The 18,010-nt window shown below is 43.4% G+C and overlaps 1 protein-coding gene across 1 annotated transcript in view; it reads left to right on the forward strand.

Annotated features, from left to right (window-relative positions):
• Positions 1–6,221: 6,221 nt before the first annotated feature.
• SMC3 (structural maintenance of chromosomes 3) overlaps positions 6,222–18,010 on the forward strand; it is a 30,838-nt gene continuing 19,049 nt past the window's right edge. The window contains exons 1-10 of the mRNA XM_081189354.1: positions 6,222–6,462; positions 10,277–10,352; positions 10,825–10,863; positions 11,408–11,475; positions 11,983–12,054; positions 12,144–12,223; positions 14,099–14,177; positions 15,038–15,155; positions 17,326–17,501; positions 17,621–17,701. Coding sequence (XP_081045480.1) covers positions 6,448–6,462; positions 10,277–10,352; positions 10,825–10,863; positions 11,408–11,475; positions 11,983–12,054; positions 12,144–12,223; positions 14,099–14,177; positions 15,038–15,155; positions 17,326–17,501; positions 17,621–17,701 — 804 coding nt within the window. The 5' untranslated portion in view covers positions 6,222–6,447. The remainder of the gene's footprint in view (positions 6,463–10,276; positions 10,353–10,824; positions 10,864–11,407; positions 11,476–11,982; positions 12,055–12,143; positions 12,224–14,098; positions 14,178–15,037; positions 15,156–17,325; positions 17,502–17,620; positions 17,702–18,010) is intronic.

The raw sequence follows: 18,010 nt of genomic DNA on the forward strand, positions 1-18,010 counted from the left end.
ATTAAGACAATACAAAGGAATCAGGGAAGGGAGTGGAGGGAAGTCAATGGATTTGAGTAATCCCAAAACGTGGATTTAATACTATGTGAATACAGTTGTTTGAATTTTTTTTGTTTTTTATTTTTACTTTAATGTGATTTTGTTTAATTGTGAAAATTAATAAAAGTGTGTGTGTGTGTGCGTGCACGCGTGTGTATGACTCCATTTGGCCACGAATGTATTTACGAATGTATTTACGGTATGTATTTACCCAGTGGCAGCTCCCTTGCATCACAAGTTTTGAGGCTAATTGCTCACAGAGAGATAAAGTGAATTCTACTTTACCAGCCCTAAGAATAGTACAGTCTGCCCTGCCATTCTGAAAGTTGGCAGAGAGATTGCACCAGTTCATTTAAGAAGGGATAGATGAAATGTTGCAGTGCTGGGCAACCTTGGCCCACCATGGGAAGGAACCATAACTCAGCAGTACAGCACCTTATTTGCTGAGATCCCAGGCATCTTGAATTAAGGTAGTAAGTGATATCTGCCTGAAACTGGAGAGAGTCACTGCTTGCTGGAGTAGGCAGTTCTGGTCTAGCTGAACAAGTTTGACCTGACCTGGTGCTGTATGATAGCATCCTATGTTCAAAGAAGGGTGCAGAGTGTCACCTACTGATTGACTTGTGCACTACTTCCTGCATTCATCTACACCAGGCTTCCTCAAACACAGCCCAATAGATCAGTGTTTCCCAAACTTTTTTGGGCAACGGCACACCTGTTTACTGAAAAAAAATCTCGCGGCACACCACCATTAAAGCCCCGCCCCGTGACGTCAGCGCGCAGCGTCACGCCGGGAGGGACGCACGAAAGTGAAAGTTTTTTCCCTCCCCCCTCAGTCCCTCGCTCGGAATTCAGCTCGTTTGGGGCATCGCTCCGGCTGCTCCCTCTCCCGCCGCGCAGGAGCGATGCCTCTCTCTGGCTCTCCCTCCGCGCAGTCTACGGAGACAAAGCGAGAAATGTAAGACTAAATCTAAGTGAATCAATAAGAAAGGAGGATATGATGGTATGTAAATTAGACGGGCAGGTTGAGATGACAGGAGGGGCTGGGATGGATGCGGCTCTGTAGGAGAGAGGGGCAACCCGGGCAGCGGCTGAGAAACCCGCTGCGTCTGCCGGTTTCCACTTATTCTGCCCCGCGTGGGGAAGAAGATGGGAGGCCTGTGGCAGGAGCTCCGCCCCGAGGGTTGTCTTCTGCTGCGCCAGGTGAGAGGATCCGTCGCTAAGCCGGACACACGCACGCTCTTCTCCGCCCAGAGGTTCGGGAGCGCACGCAGCTCGGGCTCGGCTGAATCTCCCACCAAGCGCCTCCTGCTCGCCGCTGCTCTTGGCTCCAGCCTCCCTCGCTTTGCGCGCCGAGCGGCTCCTCGCCGCCGCCGCCCCGCCTCTCGCCGCCCGACTCGCCCGCCTCCCTCCAGGCATCTCGCGGCACACCAGCCGATGTTTCACGGCACACTCGTGTGCCGCGGAACACCGGTTGGGAAACACTGCAATAGATGTTTTGAGACTACAGTTCCCATCATCCCTGACCAATGGTCCTGCTAGCTAGGGATCATGGGAGTTGTAGGCCCAAAAAAAACATCTGGAGGGCCGTGTTTGAAGAAGCCTGATCTACACTTTACTGTAGATAAGAACATAGGTGCCAGTTGAAAACATTCCTCTTCAGACAGAACTTTGGCTGTTAAACACCTTATGACCTTTTAAATGTGTGGTTTTCTTTTTTAAAAAAATATGTTATGCATTTTGTATTTTTATGCTGTTAACCACCCTGTGATCTTCGGATGACAGCAAGAATAAAAATAAGAATAGTCCTGCTAGATCAGGCGAGGTGCCCATCTAGTCCAGCGTCCTGTTCTCACAGTGGCCAACCAGGTGCCCATGGGAAGCCTGTAAGCAGGATCTGAGCACAGCAGCCTCTCCCCTCCTGTGGTTTCCATCAGCTGGCACTCAGAAGCATACTGCCTCTGACGCTGTTAGCAGCCACTGATAGCTTTGAACTCCACCAATTTGTCTAATCCTCTTTTAAAGCTGTCCAACTTGGTGTCATAACTGCCTCTCGTGGGAACACATTCCATGGTCTATCTATGCACTGTGTGAATAAGTACTTCCTTTCATTTCATAGAATTGCAGAGTTGGAAGGGATCCCAAGGGTCATCTTGTCCAACCCCCTGCAAGGCAGGAATCTCAACTAAAGCATCATCTCAACTACAACCTCCCAAGGGAGTCCGTTCCACTGTTGAACAGTTCTTACTGTCAGGTGTGCGTGCAGGAGGCAGGCCCTGTGACCAATAGGACTCTGCAGGACTGGGGCCTTCCTAAGTTTGTTCTGAAGAGGCAAGGTGCAGCCTCACAGGTGAGGCCGATTGGTAACTCACAGCACCTGGTGGCAAGAGCTGGGAAGGTCAGCATTTTCCCTTTGGCTCTTTGCCACAGCAACACGTTCCCTGCCTTGCTGCGTTTGACTTCTTGACTCTTTGCTTCTTGATCCTCGGACCCCTGATTTCGTGACTCCTTGCTTCCTGACCCTCAGACCCTTGGCTTCTTGACTCCCAGCTCTCTGACCCTCGGACTCTTGGCTTTCTGACTCCTGTCTTCTGGACTCCCGTTCCTGCTCCCACCCCGCCATCTTGCCCCCGGTCCCGACGTCCCCAGCCGGGACTTTGATCACCCGTGAACCAGGCTGTGACACTTACTGTGAGAAAGTTCTTCCTGATGGTTAGTAGGAATCTCCTTTCTTGTAAGTTGAAGCCATTGGTTCTCCTCTGGAGCAGGAGAAAACAAGCTTGCTCCATCTTCCATGTGGCAACCCTTGAGATATTTTAAGATGGCTATCACATCTCTTCTGTCTCCTTTTTACCAGACTAAACATACCCAACACCCTCAACTGTTCCCCATAGGCTTGGTTCCAGACCCTTGATCATCTTGGTCCTCCTCTGCGCATGTTCCAGTTTGTCAATATCCTCCTTAAATTGTGAGACCCAGAATGGAGCACAGTATTCTAGGTGTGGTCTGACCAAGGCAGAACAGAGCGGGACTATTATTTCCCTTGATCTGGATACTACTTCTGTTAATGCAGCCTGAATAGCTTTAGGTTTTTTTTACTGCTGCATCACACTGTTATGCTTGTGGTCTACTAAGACCCCAGGATGTTTTCATATGCACTACTGGCAGTCCAGGTTTTTTTTTGCACTGACATTTCTATCATTTCTAATAGAAGAGGTACTGATAACAATTTACAAATGCAAGGCTGTGAGGTGGAAAGTTGAAACACATAATAACATTCTTTAAGTGTAGGAAAGCATGATTTCGTTAGTTACTGAGGAAACTTCCTAACCATGAGTGGTTGGGACACCAACTCCTCTGCCCCGTCTCTTTAATTCAGACCTTCAGAATAAAGAACAAGTTCAAAGTGTGATTTCACCCCCACCAGACCCCTAGAATTGAGATAATAGGGGGAGGCTTCAAACAGTTGACTTATTGCTTGTCATGCAGCTATTAAAGGCAAAGGAGCCTATGGAATTCTAGAATGCCTGCCAACAACAAATCTCCCAAGAAAAGGTCAAGTATATGTGCAGCTTAACAGCGCTTCATTTAATTAAAGGGTTTTATGGATTTACTGATTTTAATTGGCTATTGTGCATGTGCTTTAAGAATTCTTACCCACACAGAGCTTTTGGGTTTGGATGGGATTAAAACCTAAATAAGTACCCTTACTGGCAGTGTTCTCAGCATAAACTATTCCTTCAGGTGTTACAGGTGTTGTTGTTATTATTGCTATTAGAAGAGAGCTAAGAGCACTTTGTGATGTTGGAATGCTAATGATAAAGAAAAGTAATTGGCCAATATCTACTGCTCACAGCAGAGAGACAGGAACCAGGCAATTATGTTCTGAACAGATTTGTTTTAATAGGAAAAGGGCTAGTTGCAAAAATTCTATTATACATACAAATTGATTTTGATAATAATTACACTTCTAAAATGAGATGCTGTCAAGGTGAAAATCCCATTTCCTCTGGTAAATTTTCTTCCCACTGTTGTTACACGTCGTGCCTAAAATTGCTATAATTTACAGAAAGTAGAAATAACAATTTTCTCTTTATTCCTTCAGATTATTTTGTGGCCTTTATAGCACTCAATCAGCATGTTATTTTTCGTATAGTACTTGCAAGCAGTTGGCCTCAGTTTTCCATATTTCATATGGGAAAGACTAATAGAATCCTGTGAAAATTCATAGATGTGGTCTTTGTAAATGCTTCCATGGTACCCATTCCCCACTCACGTGCCAAGCAAAGTCATTCAGAGAGAGTTCCCTGCTGGTGGTAGCCTGTGGAAAGGGAGGATGCAAAACTGCGATGGCACAAGAGCCACTGGATTCTGAGCAAGCCATGCTGGCATCATGTGGCAGCAGTGGACCTGATCCAGGGATCTTCATTACGCAAGCCTGGGAGCTGCCACAGCGAAGAGCTTTTTCCCTGCCTCCCTTCTTCTGCCATGGTTGGCATAAGCAACAGGGCTATGGATGGGGTGGGAACCTCTTCACTCCATTAAGTCCCACACTGCTAGCCAGGAGTTTGGATTGCATCCTAAGCAAGAGGTAAGAGATAAGCAGCAGGGACTACAGAAATTACTACAAAAGAATTGTTAAATTTATAATCCATTATATTAATATTTGATAGTAAAAAAATAACTTTCCTTTTACACTTTTTTCATTTACAAACTTAAACAGAAAAATAAAAATGAAAGAGAGAAATCTAGGAGAATGCCAATTTATATTGATTAGGGGTGACAGGAAACAGATAAGCAGAGTGATGCAAGTATTTTCTATTAGACATCCATTGGGTATATCAGTTACCCAAGAAACTAACCCATAGCAAAAACACTCATGCTACCCTTCATATATTGCAATATTTGTCATTTTCAAAATGAAGATTGTCTCCAGGTATGAAAAATGAAATGATGTTTCTTGCGCGTGCTATAACATGTGTGGCTATGGTTATTCCTTGGAGCAGTGGTGGACTTTGGGGTTTCACATTTCAGCAGTGCTTGGTTTGACACCAAAATTCAGTGGCCCCCCCCAACCTCTCACCTTCCATTCTACATCATAGTTGTGGTGCCCCCTGTGGTGCGACTGAACCAGTCACCCTAAATCTGCCTCTGCTTGCAGATTGGAGTCGTCAACTTCTGGGGGCCAGTGGGACATTTGGAGTTTTGCAAGTGTTATGAGCACCTATCATAAAATAGTTTCTGTGGCATAATGCAAAATGGCTGCATTTGGGTGTGAGTGCGGAACGGCGGAACACAAAATGATATGGGCTTCCCCAGCTCAGTCAACAGAAAAAAGCACCTACATCAGCCATCATCACACTCAGATGTTCTTTGCACCACTGTGGGAGTCCAATCCTGGCAATCAAATGTGGGCATGTTTGGGAGAGGGGTGGGTGAGTTCAGTTTTGGGGAGAGTCCAAGCCACTGTAAACAGAAGCTGCACGGGAAGAGCTTGTGAATTGTGAAATTTTGAGGTGATATTTTGTAGGTGCTAAGGGACCTATAGGTTGCGCATACTGCAAGCTTTTTGGGGTGGTTTACATGTTGCTGCATATACGTGCAAAAGAACTGCAGCTTGCGTGGGTCCTTCAGGGGCCACAATACCCTTGGTTGCTTTTAAAAAGGCGGTGCTTACGACATAAGCAATGTTACATGCTTTGCAAGAACCTACAACAAAATGTTGCAGGGTGGAGAGGGAACTATCTCTCCACCCTCTTTTTCTATGAGGGTCCATTCCTCTCTTCACCCACAAATTCTCTGCTCCCCGCCCTCAACAACCAGCCATCATTTCGAACCGGGCTGTTGCCTCTTTCGTTATCCCCTCCCCGATTTTTCTTTCTGAACTTCTGCAGCCACCAGGAGGATTCCCAAGAATGCTGACACTTCCCTCTTGTCCGGGAGGGGGATTTGGCACTCGGAGAACGACCCCCGCCCCGCCTTCACTACAATGACGAGCGCCCTCTAGCGCTCCCTCTAGCGCTCCAGTGGCCCTCCTGTTTGGCGCTCTCCTCCCGCTCCCATTGGCTGTCCTCGCCTTGGCGCCCAACACAAGTCCATGTCGGGCTGAACCAATTCCTACGAGGTGGGGGGGGAGGAAACGCTTTATTAGCTGGCGGGCCTTTTTCACCGAATCCTGAATGCGACGCGAAAACCGCAGGTAGAACAGCGCTTTCAAGACGCGGGAAGGGACGGGCGCCTTCCGCTGCCTCTTCGTGCTTTCCTTTCCCGGGTGTACTCCCAACCCTCCTATTTCCAGAGACTAAGTGGTGCGTTCCGCGGCGAACGGGATCGGGGAGGCTTCGCCGCCATTTTGTCCGTGGTTTGTGAGCGGGGCGGGCTCAGCGCTGAGGAGAGGCCGCCGCCAGCATGTATATCAAACAGGTAAACGGAGTGATGGGGCCTCTTTTTGGTGACGAGGCGGCTCCGCTGTCGCAGGGGAGGGCGGCTTCATTAAAGTATCTGATGGGGGAGGGCGACGCTGGCAACGATATTTCGGTGGGGGGGGGGATCTGGTTTGGGGAGGGAGAAGAGGGGCTTCGGCTCGAGGGGGGGGGGCTGCGGCGGCTTTTTGCTCGGGAGGTTTTTTCTCCTCACGGGATGATCCCATAGACGGAGGGGGGGGGCGGCCGAGGCTGTCATCGCCGAAAGGGCCTTTCTGGCGGGTCCCACTTTCGAATGAGGGGCGGGGGGGGGGTCCTCTTTCTCAGACTGGAGGGGGGAGGTGGTTTCGCCTGTGGCCTGCGTATTGCAGTGCATGGCGGGGAGAGATGTAAACACTGGGAAGTCCTGGGGCCCACCTGGAGCGGACGTTCAGAATACCATATTGGTAGCGGTGTGTCATTGCAGGGGTAGACTTTCCTCTTCAGAATCCGGAAGGATCCAGTTAAAAGGCAGGATTATGTGAATGCTTTTTTTAAAAAAAGTATGTATTCCCTTCTCAGGCCTCTCTGAGTTTGTTAAAGGAAGGCCCCTGCCTTGTGCTTAAAAGCTATGGTCTCACCAACAGTAGCAGGTGAGGGGGGCAAACCTGGATTGCAGCACTTCAGATTGCAGGTGGGCTTGCATGGTTGGACAGTTCCACCTCCGCCATAGAAGAAAGGCCCCATGCACGTAGTTGTGCATCTGTCTCAGGGAGAGTTCGCCTTTGGCGGTGAAGTCAAACCGTTGGAAGGTTGCAGAGCCTGCTGTGGCTGTAGAGACCAATGGGGAGAGACATGTTTTGTTGCAGCTAGGGCAGATGAAGGCATCCGGTTGTAGTGCTGCAGATGCACCATGGCATTTCTTCTCTTGGTGCTGTCATTCCTCCTATGGTCATTGCTGTGGATGCACAACCAGACTGTCTTGTCTCCAGGCACTGCAGTTGTCTGCAAAGGACATCCCACATGGTTGGGTTGATGTTGCCAGCCTTCATGTCATGTTTGCACACATCTTTGTGTCACAAGAGCCGGTCTGCCAATCTGCTGGTGCTGGAAGCCAGCTACCCATAGAGCACATCCTTGGGGATTCTGCCATCTTCCATTCTGTGGACATGACCAAGCCAACATAGATGTTGCTGAGGCAAAATTTAAATGTGCTGGGAATGTGGGCTTGGGAGAGCACATCTTTGTTTGAAGCTGTCCTGCCATGTGATGCCCAAAATCCTCCTAATGCAGCACATGTGGAAGGCATTGAGGCATTGCTCCTGACAGTTGTACATAGGACAGCTCTCTGCCTGCCTGCCTGCCTGCCTGCCTGCCTGCCTGCCTGCCTGCCTGCCTATTGTGAAAAGCTGCATCTCCCAAGGACACTTTGAGTCTCTGATTTGCATTCTCCTTGGCGCTAAGAGAGATAAAAACATAATAAATCTCTAACTGGTTTAAAAATCTAGCCAAAGCTCAACTTTTAACTTTACCTTCAGCCCACTCTTCAGCTTATCAGCTAAACATTGCAACTGAAACTTGAAACTTACACTTAAAGCTGAAAGCTGAACCTGCAATATTGAATTTAAAGATGACCTCCCCACTTTCTCAATCTGCACTATGTGGAACTACTCTTGCGAACTGTGGGGTTTTGTTTTTTGTTTTTGCATTTTATTTACCCTTGACTTATTCTAGCTAGGTGTTCATGGTTTCTTTCAAACCACAAGGTGGGTGCACACAACACAATGCTAGCACATAAAAAAAAAGCAGGGGAAGCTTATTCATGTTAAACCATAGTTCAAAACAAAAATAGGGTTTAACATCATGTGCAAGTGTGGCCATTTGGAAGGTAACATGCATCACTGTCAAAAACCAGCACAAAAAGAGAAGCAAGGAACCATTTTTCAGCTTACAACTCTTTGTCTAATTTTCAAAGGACATGGACATTTTATACCCTATTGTGCAGTTTCTTCAGATTTCTTATCAAAACACTATTTTGAATCTTAAGTGTTCTCTGGATGCTATCCACAGATCTTCTTTCCTATATATGGGTTCCTTTTCTCCCCACTAGCCCTGGATAATTTTCATTTTTTTAAAATGACCAGTTTATACAGCAGTGTCTTTTCCCATCATGAAAGCAATTCATACATACCTTTCCTGTGTGGATTTGCTTCATTGTTTTACACTGTTTGGGGAGGCATGGCCTGTCTACAAAGTTTGTGTTGTATGGGGTTTTCAAAGTTTAGCATGATTTTGTTGGTGTCATATGTCAACTTTCTGATAGATCAAAAGATGTCAGTACAGGCTGAAACATTTCCTACACTCCAGACATTTATATTGTTTTTCTCTTGTGTGCAAGCTGCAATGAGCCCTGAGGTGTGTGCTCAGACTGATACATTTACCACACTCGAAGGCACTTGTAAGGTTTTTCTCTAGTATGTACTCTCCGATGACTAGGAAGGAGGGATATGTAAGAAAAATATTTACCACTTTGTAGGCATATGCACTCTTTTTGTCCAGAGTGGGTCGCCAGGTGACTTCCAAGATGAAATCCCTGAGTATGTCATTTTCCACAATCTGGATGTTCATAAAGTTTCTCTCCTCTGTGGACTTTCTTGTGCATTCTTAGGTGTGAGTGCTGAGTGAGGTATTTCACACACTTCAAACATTGATAGGATTTCTTTTTTGTGTGGATTCTCTTAAGTGCTGCAAAATTTGGCTGTCAAGCAAAACCTTCCCCACATTCCAAGCACTGATAAGGCTTCGCTCCTGTGTGGCTTCTTTGCAGGCTGAACTCTTGTACTTAAATTACTGAGTTGGGTGTGAAATCTTTTTTGAAATTATTGTATTAGCAGAATTGCAAACATTTTATATATGATGCTAGCTGTTTAGTAATTAGTGATATTGTTTCATGCTTACATGTCACACTGGCAAGATCTGGCTTTTTAAAGAGTTTATTGATTTAATATGATTTGGCTAAATGTAAAAAAGCTCCTGCCCACGTAGCAGTTCGAAAGCATGTCAAAATGCAAGTAGATAAATAGGTACCGCTCCGGCGGGAAGGTAAATGGCGTTTCCATGTGCTGCTCTGGTTCACCAGAAGCGGCTTAGTCATGCTGGCCACATGACCCAGAAGCTGTACGCCGGCTCCCTCGGCCAATAAAGCGAGATGAGCGCCGCGACCCCAGAGTCGGCCACGACTGGACCTAATGGTCAGGGGTCCCTTTACCTTTTTAAAAAAGCAAAAGCTATTGTTCGATTCTTGGCTTAATCACCTATAGAATTTGGGTTAAAGAGCCAAAAGTGAGCCGGTGCAATGCCATATAAAGGGTATGATTTGATGCAGCAAAACCAGGTTTTATTTTCTGCATATCTTCAATGAGTTCTTGATTTGGGGCAACTTTATAGGATTGTAATAATTAGGAACTGTATAAATTAATATTATTAATTATTAATATTAACAAAGTTTTCTCGATGGTATACAAAGTTTGTAAATAAAACAAAACCTGGAGAGATGATAATAGACAATGTCTATTTTTTTAGGGCATTGGATGTTGTTGCTGTTGCTGTTGTTCCAGCTGCTCATCCATTAATGCTTCCTAGTGACTATATAGTCCTTCCCCAAGTATGCTTCCTGCTAATTCTCAAATAACTTGTAGCTTAGAAAGTACAACAATGAATATTGTACCATTGAAAAATATTACTCTTTTAAAACGTGTAGTTATAAAAGCTGCAGGTGATAGCAAATAATGATGGTATTGTTGGCCGCTTTAAAAACTTGCACTTGTTTATTTCAGGTGATCATCCAGGGGTTCCGAAGCTACCGAGATCAGACTATAGTAGACCCCTTCAGTTCAAAGCATAATGTCATTGGTAAGTTTGGATTTGATATCCCGCCTTTCACTCCCTTTAAGGAGTCTCAAAGCGGCTAACATTCTCCTTTCCCTTCCTCCCCCACAACAAACACTAACAAAAGAAATATAAAAAACAATACTAAAAATAGACAAATGAATTGGTCTCCTCCTTCTCGCTCTCCCATACAGAGTGACTGGCTGTTGCTGGCGTTCAAATGAGAAGGGGCAATTATACAGGACAAACATATGTTAAAGAGTCTTTCTCACTCTGCTGAGCTGCAGAGTTGATAACACACAATGGAGTCCCATGGGGATGGGTCAGGTGGCAGTTCGGCCAACCTTATAATTTATTGTCATTGATCTTCCATTCTTTACATACATTTGTCTATCTGTTTTACAGCTAGTCTATAATCCTCAATTTAGAAACATTTAGTTACTGAAAATACACAATTTAACCTGACCCTTATGTGTAACTTACTTTTTCTTTTTAGTGGGCAGAAATGGTTCTGGAAAAAGCAACTTTTTCTATGGTAAGTGAAAGCTTATGTATAATAATCTAAAATGTCTTCTCCAACTCCTTCCATATCCCAATGTGCCTTGCCTGAGAAGTGCATTGCTTGGGGAACGTTAATTGCAAGACAGATGAGTTTATTTTAATCCCCTTCTCTTGTAACCTCCTTCACTCTGGCAATGGGTTTCATTTGCTGAGTGGGTGGCATGTTTAGTGGTTGATATTCATGGCCAGAAGCTGGCTAATGCCTGGCAGTGGACCTAGTGGAGTGTGTGTTTTGGGGGGAGAGGGTAGATGAAAGCAGGAAATTGTGTCTCAAAGCGTTATTATTATTATTTAGTTGGTCATTGTGGGGCAGGCATCTGGGTTCTGCTTCAGACTGAAGTAATTGGAAAATTCCTGAAGAGATCCTTGCTTTAACATTTGTCCAAGTTTTGCAACACATTGAATGCAACCTATGCTGTTATTTATAAGAGATTAATAAAAACTGTTGATTGATAGTTTTGAATACTTCTGAACAGAATCCTAAAAATTAACACCTTACTTTATTTTCTTCATTATAGCAATTCAGTTTGTTCTCAGTGATGAATTCAGTCATCTTCGTCCTGAGCAAAGGTTGGCTTTGTTGCATGTAAGTGAAGATAACAGTTACATGTGAGCATGCTATTGTTGTAAAATAGTTAGCTGGAATAATAGTGCATGTTACTTGCATTTGTTGAAATGATAAGTAGGTGATGCTATTATTTATACTTTTGGGGTTTAACCTTGATCAGCTGTCTTGGGCACTCTTTGAGGGGAAAGATGGAATAAAAATCCCTCAATAAACAGTAGGCATTCCACTGTTTGGAAAAGGTTTACTTGCTTAGAGATGTAGATGTACACTTAGAACAAGAGGCCTTGAACATGCTCAGACAGATTTTTTTTCTTCCTGAGAATCCGAAGTTAGCTTAGTTTCATACTTAAATTCATTAGTGGTTTCCCACCAAAAGGCTTCATTAGAGCAGTCTAATTTAGAAAACAAATGGAAAAAAAGTTGTTACAAACTATTAAATCACTGAAAAATGGGCATGGCATGGGGGAGATTGTAATACAAAGTACACACTTTTAAAATGTGGATTAATATGATGATCTTTCTTAGGAAGGCACAGGTCCTCGTGTTATTTCTGCTTTTGTGGAAATCATCTTTGACAACTCAGACAACAGGTTACCTGTAAGTTAAAAATCGCGTACATCAGCTTGTTTAGTTTAGTTTATATTAAGAGGCATAGTTTGCAATATCTGCCCTTCTGTTTTATTAAGATTGATAAAGAAGAAGTATCTCTTCGCAGAGTCATTGGCGCTAAAAAGGACCAGTATTTCCTAGACAAGAAAATGGTGACGTAAGCGCAGTTCCTTTTTTCTTTTAAACCAAATCTGGATTATATGTACACCATAACAGGTTTTTTTTTGGGGGGGGGATGTTTTATTGTTAAACTTGATAATCATTTTAAAAATCATGTATGTAAGTCAACTAGAGATGTTTTATATTTAGTTGACAAATGAATAGGAGGAATCCAGGATGCTCATAGCTGGGTCCTCTTCTGATGCCTGCAAGTTCATTTTGGAACCTAGAAAATCTCAGTTCAGTTTTTCTGAAAAAACAGTTTTGATTACTGTTTCAGTCTTCATGTTTGTTTGTGGGGGAGGGGGCTTGAAACATTGTAGGTGGAATTCAGCGGTGTGCTCTTCCAATCTCTGTGTCTCTCCCAAGATGTTGCAGAAAGTTGCACCTTGCCTGCACACCCGCCACTTGCTGTTCTGGGGGTGTTATTCCATGTTGGGGAGAGAGGTTTGGAAGAGACAGTCCAACTCTGGCATTTGCACCAAGCACAGTATAGCTTTGTTAGATTTGTATCTGCCCTCATCCACCTTTAAACAAACACTCCCCGTGGAAGTACGCATTAGAATAAATCACAGGCATTTATTTTTGCAAATAAGTGAATGTGTAACTCACAGAGTTTCCAGCAAACAAGTATTCATCTTCTGGCAGTAAAATAAAGAAGAAAAAAGGATCCAAATTGCCACTTTGCATTTGGCAAGACACAAACTGTTTAAAGGAAAAGTTCTTGGTTTGGTTCCAAAAAGGATCCTCCAATCTTTGGGTTAGCAAATATGTCCCACAGAGGACCTTACGGTCTTCAAACAAAAACATCTTGGAGGTCCCGGGCCACAGAGAGGTTAGGCTGGCCTCAACCAGAGCCAGGGCTTTTTCGGCTATGGCTCCGATCTGGTGGAACGCTCTGTCACAAGAGACTAGGGCCCTGCGGGACTTGACATCTTTCCGCAGGGCCTGCAAGACAGAGCTGTTCCACCAGGCCTTTGGCCAGGGCTCAGCTTGACCCCCTCCTTTGGCAATCCTCACAGAACTTTAGCCCAATGGTTGCCATTAATCTGATTTGAATTTATTTTATAATGAAATGATTTTAGAATGTTGTATCATTTTAATGTTGTTAGCCGCTCTGAGCCTGGCTTCGGCTGGGGAGGGCGGGACATAAATAATTTATTATTATTATTATTATTAAATGCATGTGCTAAAGAGTACATGCCATGTGCTAGGGAGTACATACCAGGGATTCAGTTCTAAGTGATCATGAATTTTGCACTGCTAGTCAGCTTTCCCAACTTGCCTGGAACAGTTTCTTGAAAATGATCCTAAGGCAGGTGTTTTAAATAATTGGTTTAACTTTATGCTGGAGTCTTTTGCATTAAAAAAGAATTGTCTTCACCTATGCTGGTCATGTCTGAAAGTTAATGCCTATTGGAAACAGTAAGAGAAAGAATACGGAAGGTCAGGCACCAAGTATTTCACACTCCTGTTGGAGGTATTCATTTGTCTAAATAAGAATCCACCTAAGTTGGTGCTCCCAACAAGTATATCACCTAAATTGGTGATATACTTATTTGCAGCAGCAAAATTAAACCTAGAATATATTTGGAGGACAAGGCAGAGCTTGTGCCAATGAATTGCAAAAGTTTGGTGCCAAGAATTGGGAAAAGGGGGGTAATATTTCAGTAGCAAGTATTCTGTCATCTGTGTTCGACCTGTTACTTCCCGTATAGAAGGAGGACTGAGCAGCAAGCACTTAAATGAAACAGAAGAAATTTTCATGTCTGAGTCTAATGGAAGCAGGCCAATTGTTATTTTTGTCCTGTATTATTTAGCTCATTCTAAACTGATCCACTGAAAGCTTTACTGTTTGAAAACTTGCTTCCAGGAAAAATGATGTGATGAACCTTCTTGAAAGTGCTGGATTTTCTCGCAGCAACCCCTACTATATTGTCAAGCAAGGAAAGGTATGATGATTACTATCCTTTGAACAAAGAAGAATAGTAACTTTAATGCGAAGAATAAGTAGTTCTCAAATAAGTAGGCATATTATTTTACATTCTATTTTAATTTATGTATATTTCCTTAATCATTTGATGTGTTCATAATAATTTGAAAAATCCCATGATATGTGACTGTAGCTGCTGTCTGGTTAGCGTGCTTCAATTCTTGTGGTATTCTTTCTGTCAGTTACGTTTTTATGGTGCTGGAATGTAGCAGTAGCATTATGATAGTGAGAATTTAAACTGAATATTTGAGCAGTGATAAATTAATTATACCAAATTATTTTTTCCTAAAGAATCTCCTATACAGTCATATTTTCAGTTGAGAAAATTGCATATAACTTTGTATGCTCAGATAGACCTGACAGTATCAGTTTTAGGCATATAGATGGGTTGAGTTTTCACCAAACATTTGTTAACACTAGTTACAAAATGCACAAGTCTTTTCCTGACTCTAGCACAGGGGTAGTCAACCTTTTTATACCTACCGCTCACTAATGCTTGATGGAAGGAGGATTCAGCTTGTGCCATAGAACCCCCTACCGCTCAGCTAGAATCCTGAAACGCCCACTAGCGGGCGGTAGGGACTAGGTTGACAACCCCTGCTCTAGCACATAAATGCTTAGTATTGTGTTGACAGGGACATCTGCTCGTCATTGCTAATGCTGCTGCAGCAGTGTCATTGGAGATTTTGTTGCAAGAAGTTTTCATCTAAAAAAAAATTATGAAAAACTTTATAGTTACATGTTGCTTTTTCAAACTGTGTCCAAAATGTTACATTATTCTTACCCTTTTTTGTGTTTTTTGTTTGTTTGTTTGTTTAGATCAACCAGATGGCCACAGCTCCTGACTCTCAGAGATTAAAACTGTTAAGAGAAGTAGCTGGCACTAGGGTATATGATGAACGTAAAGAAGAGAGTATCTCCTTAATGAAAGAAACAGGTAAAAATTATCCTTCAGCAGCATTTCAAAATATTTTCATGTCATGTTACTTTGATATATTTAGTGTATTTTCTGGCTTGCTGAGAATGCACTGAAACAGTGGATATGAAACAATGAGCTAAGACACAATCTGGAAATTATTGTTATGGTGTAGAATTCTATGATGCATCCATTATGGTCCAACTGCATATCTGCATGTTTCTACCAAGGTTGTGCATATTTAGCCCCATAAAGCAGGGGGAAGGAACCCTGGGCCCAGGGGCCAAATACAGCCTATCAGGCCTCTGAGGAGCCTTTTCAGGCTAACACCCTGTCTCCTCAGGCCACACATCCCACCAGCTCTACTGTATGCCCACCTTGAATGTTTTAGCTTACCAGAAGTGTGTCCTTGAACTCTGATAATGACTCTTGCTTGTCCAGATGGAGGAGAGAGGAGTGTGTTTGTAAAACTAGTGTATTGTAAAATGGTAAAATTCACATTCATTGCTCCGCCCACTTTTCCTTCTTGGCTCTCCCACCACTAGCATATAGCCCCCAGATTGTTGTCCAGAAGGGTTCATGGTCCTTGGCTAGAAAAAGGGTTCCCTGCCATAAATCAATCATGTTGATTCGTTGTTCAAGGTGTATGTGGCTTGGCTAAATCCAGCTACTCTCCCAAAGAGCTTACTGGAGTTATTGGTGATTTTCTTGAGAGAGCAGTGTACTGAATCAGACTGGGAACTGCACATTTATCCCTAGTTGCGGTCTAGCTGTTTGCTACCTGCCTTCATGTTATGAGGAGTCTCTTTCAATTAATCTCTTTATTTTTCCTTTAAATTACCGTAATTTTCGCTCCAAAACACGCACTTTTTTGCTCCTAGAAAGTAAGGGAAAATGCTTGTGCGTGTTACGGAGCGAATGCACGGATCGGAGCCATGGCTGCCGTCAGTCAAGCAAAGCGGGAGCCGTTTACACGCTCTATGAGGCTCTCGCTTTGCTTGCTTTAAAGCGACCTGGAGCCGGGGAGGAGGGAGGGAAGGAGAGCCATGGCAGCAAAGCGGACACGGAGGAGGGACAGACGCTAGCAAAGGTCTGCGCGCTCTCTAAACAGAGCAATGAGCAATGAGGCTGCAGGAAAGATAAAATTTAAGCAACCAGCAGCAAAATAAAACCAACCTCTAGCTCTGAGCCACGCAGTGAAAACCAGGAAGTAAAAAAAAAGGCTGGGGATGAGAGAGGGGGGAAAACTTCGCAAATCCCCCGCGTCTCAACTGATCTGCTGGGACGGAGCAGCTTGTTTTCAGGCAGGATAGATTTGAGCATTGTCTGCGTCCTAGTGCCCCTATCTCTTTTTTGTGCTCCATTCTATTGTTGCTGGTGGCTGCTTATCACTCAGGCTGCAAGGAGGAGCGCTTTTACACAGCTAATGGCGAATCCCCTGCAATCCAAGTCCTCCTCACTTGCTCAAATCTATTCTGCCTCAAAACAAGGAGCGGAAGGAAAAGGCTGCAAACTGTTAAATGGAAAAAAACCCAGGCACAGGGCAAATACCTTAAGTATACCTTTAAAGCAACAGTGCTCTTTCCCTCCCTCCTCCCCGAAAAGCTCCTTCTCCACACACCCCACGCTGCTCCTTGTCCCTTGAGTGCTTTTCCTTCCCTCCCCACTTAAAACGTGGTTACAAAGCACGGATCCACATGGATCCTCAGGATTTTTGCACTGGGTCACCCCAAATTCACCATCAGATCACATGTCTGTGGCCACAGCATGAACCACAAAAATCATACACCCACTGTTTCATTTAGAATATTTTTTTCTTGTTTTCCTCCTCTAAAAACTACGTGCGTGTTATGGTTGGGAGCATGTTATAGAGCGAAAAATACAGTAAATCATTAATAATGCTGTATGTGGTTAACTCTGCTTTATCATTTGGTTATTTTTAACCATAGAAAATATGAATCATTGATTTTGAGATTTAGTATAAATAATGAAATCATAGGCAACTTTTTATCATAACCATTGAGAATACAAGCTAATATGCTTAGTGGATTTCCCCCAGATAGGACATGTTGTTTAAAAGAGCATTTCTGCCATGTAGTTGGTTTTGTTGTTGTGTTTAATGACAGAATCCTGATACTTATTGTCTGCACTAACTTAGTCTTCTAAACTCTTTCTTAAATCATTTCTAAAGAGGGGAAAAGGGAGAAAATAAATGAGCTGTTGAAATATATAGAAGAGCGATTACATACTTTGGAAGAGGAGAAAGAAGAGCTTGCTCAATATCAAAAGTGGGATAAAATGAGAAGAGCACTGGAGTACACCATTTATAATCAGGAACTTAATGAAACCAGGGCTAAACTTGATGAGGTAAGCCATTTTTAAATTATGTATTATTTTTTTCGTTACCAGCGTTTGTTTTTCAACATATGTTTAAAAAAATATATAGTTATGTTGTGCATGTTAACCCACAACTGATGTTTTTTCAGCTTTCTGCCAAAAGGGAAACAAGTGGAGAAAAATCAAGGCAATTAAGAGATGCACAGCAGGATGCTCGAGATAAAATGGAGGTGAGGTCTTCATTGTTCTGATCAGAACTGTTCTGATCTAAATAACTGTTTTTAAACAAATATTATTATTTATTTGTGTAGCCGAAGCCATTACAAAAAAACAAACTTCATAAATACCTTTAATGTGAAAAGCAGAAAGAAAGAAAAACACACACAGTTTAAATAATTATTAAAACAAGGCATTCTGTCAGATAAGAATTTGCTCCCCTGAAGAATTTAACTTTTCATCCCCACAAACTTTTCTCCTTGAAATTGCTGTCCTAAAGGCAGAACAGGTCATTTTTTCAGAAGTGTAGGAAGACCTGCTCA

Source organism: Podarcis bocagei, assembly GCF_964188305.1.
Source record: "Podarcis bocagei genome assembly, chromosome: 4".
NCBI lineage: Eukaryota > Metazoa > Chordata > Lepidosauria > Squamata > Lacertidae > Podarcis > Podarcis bocagei.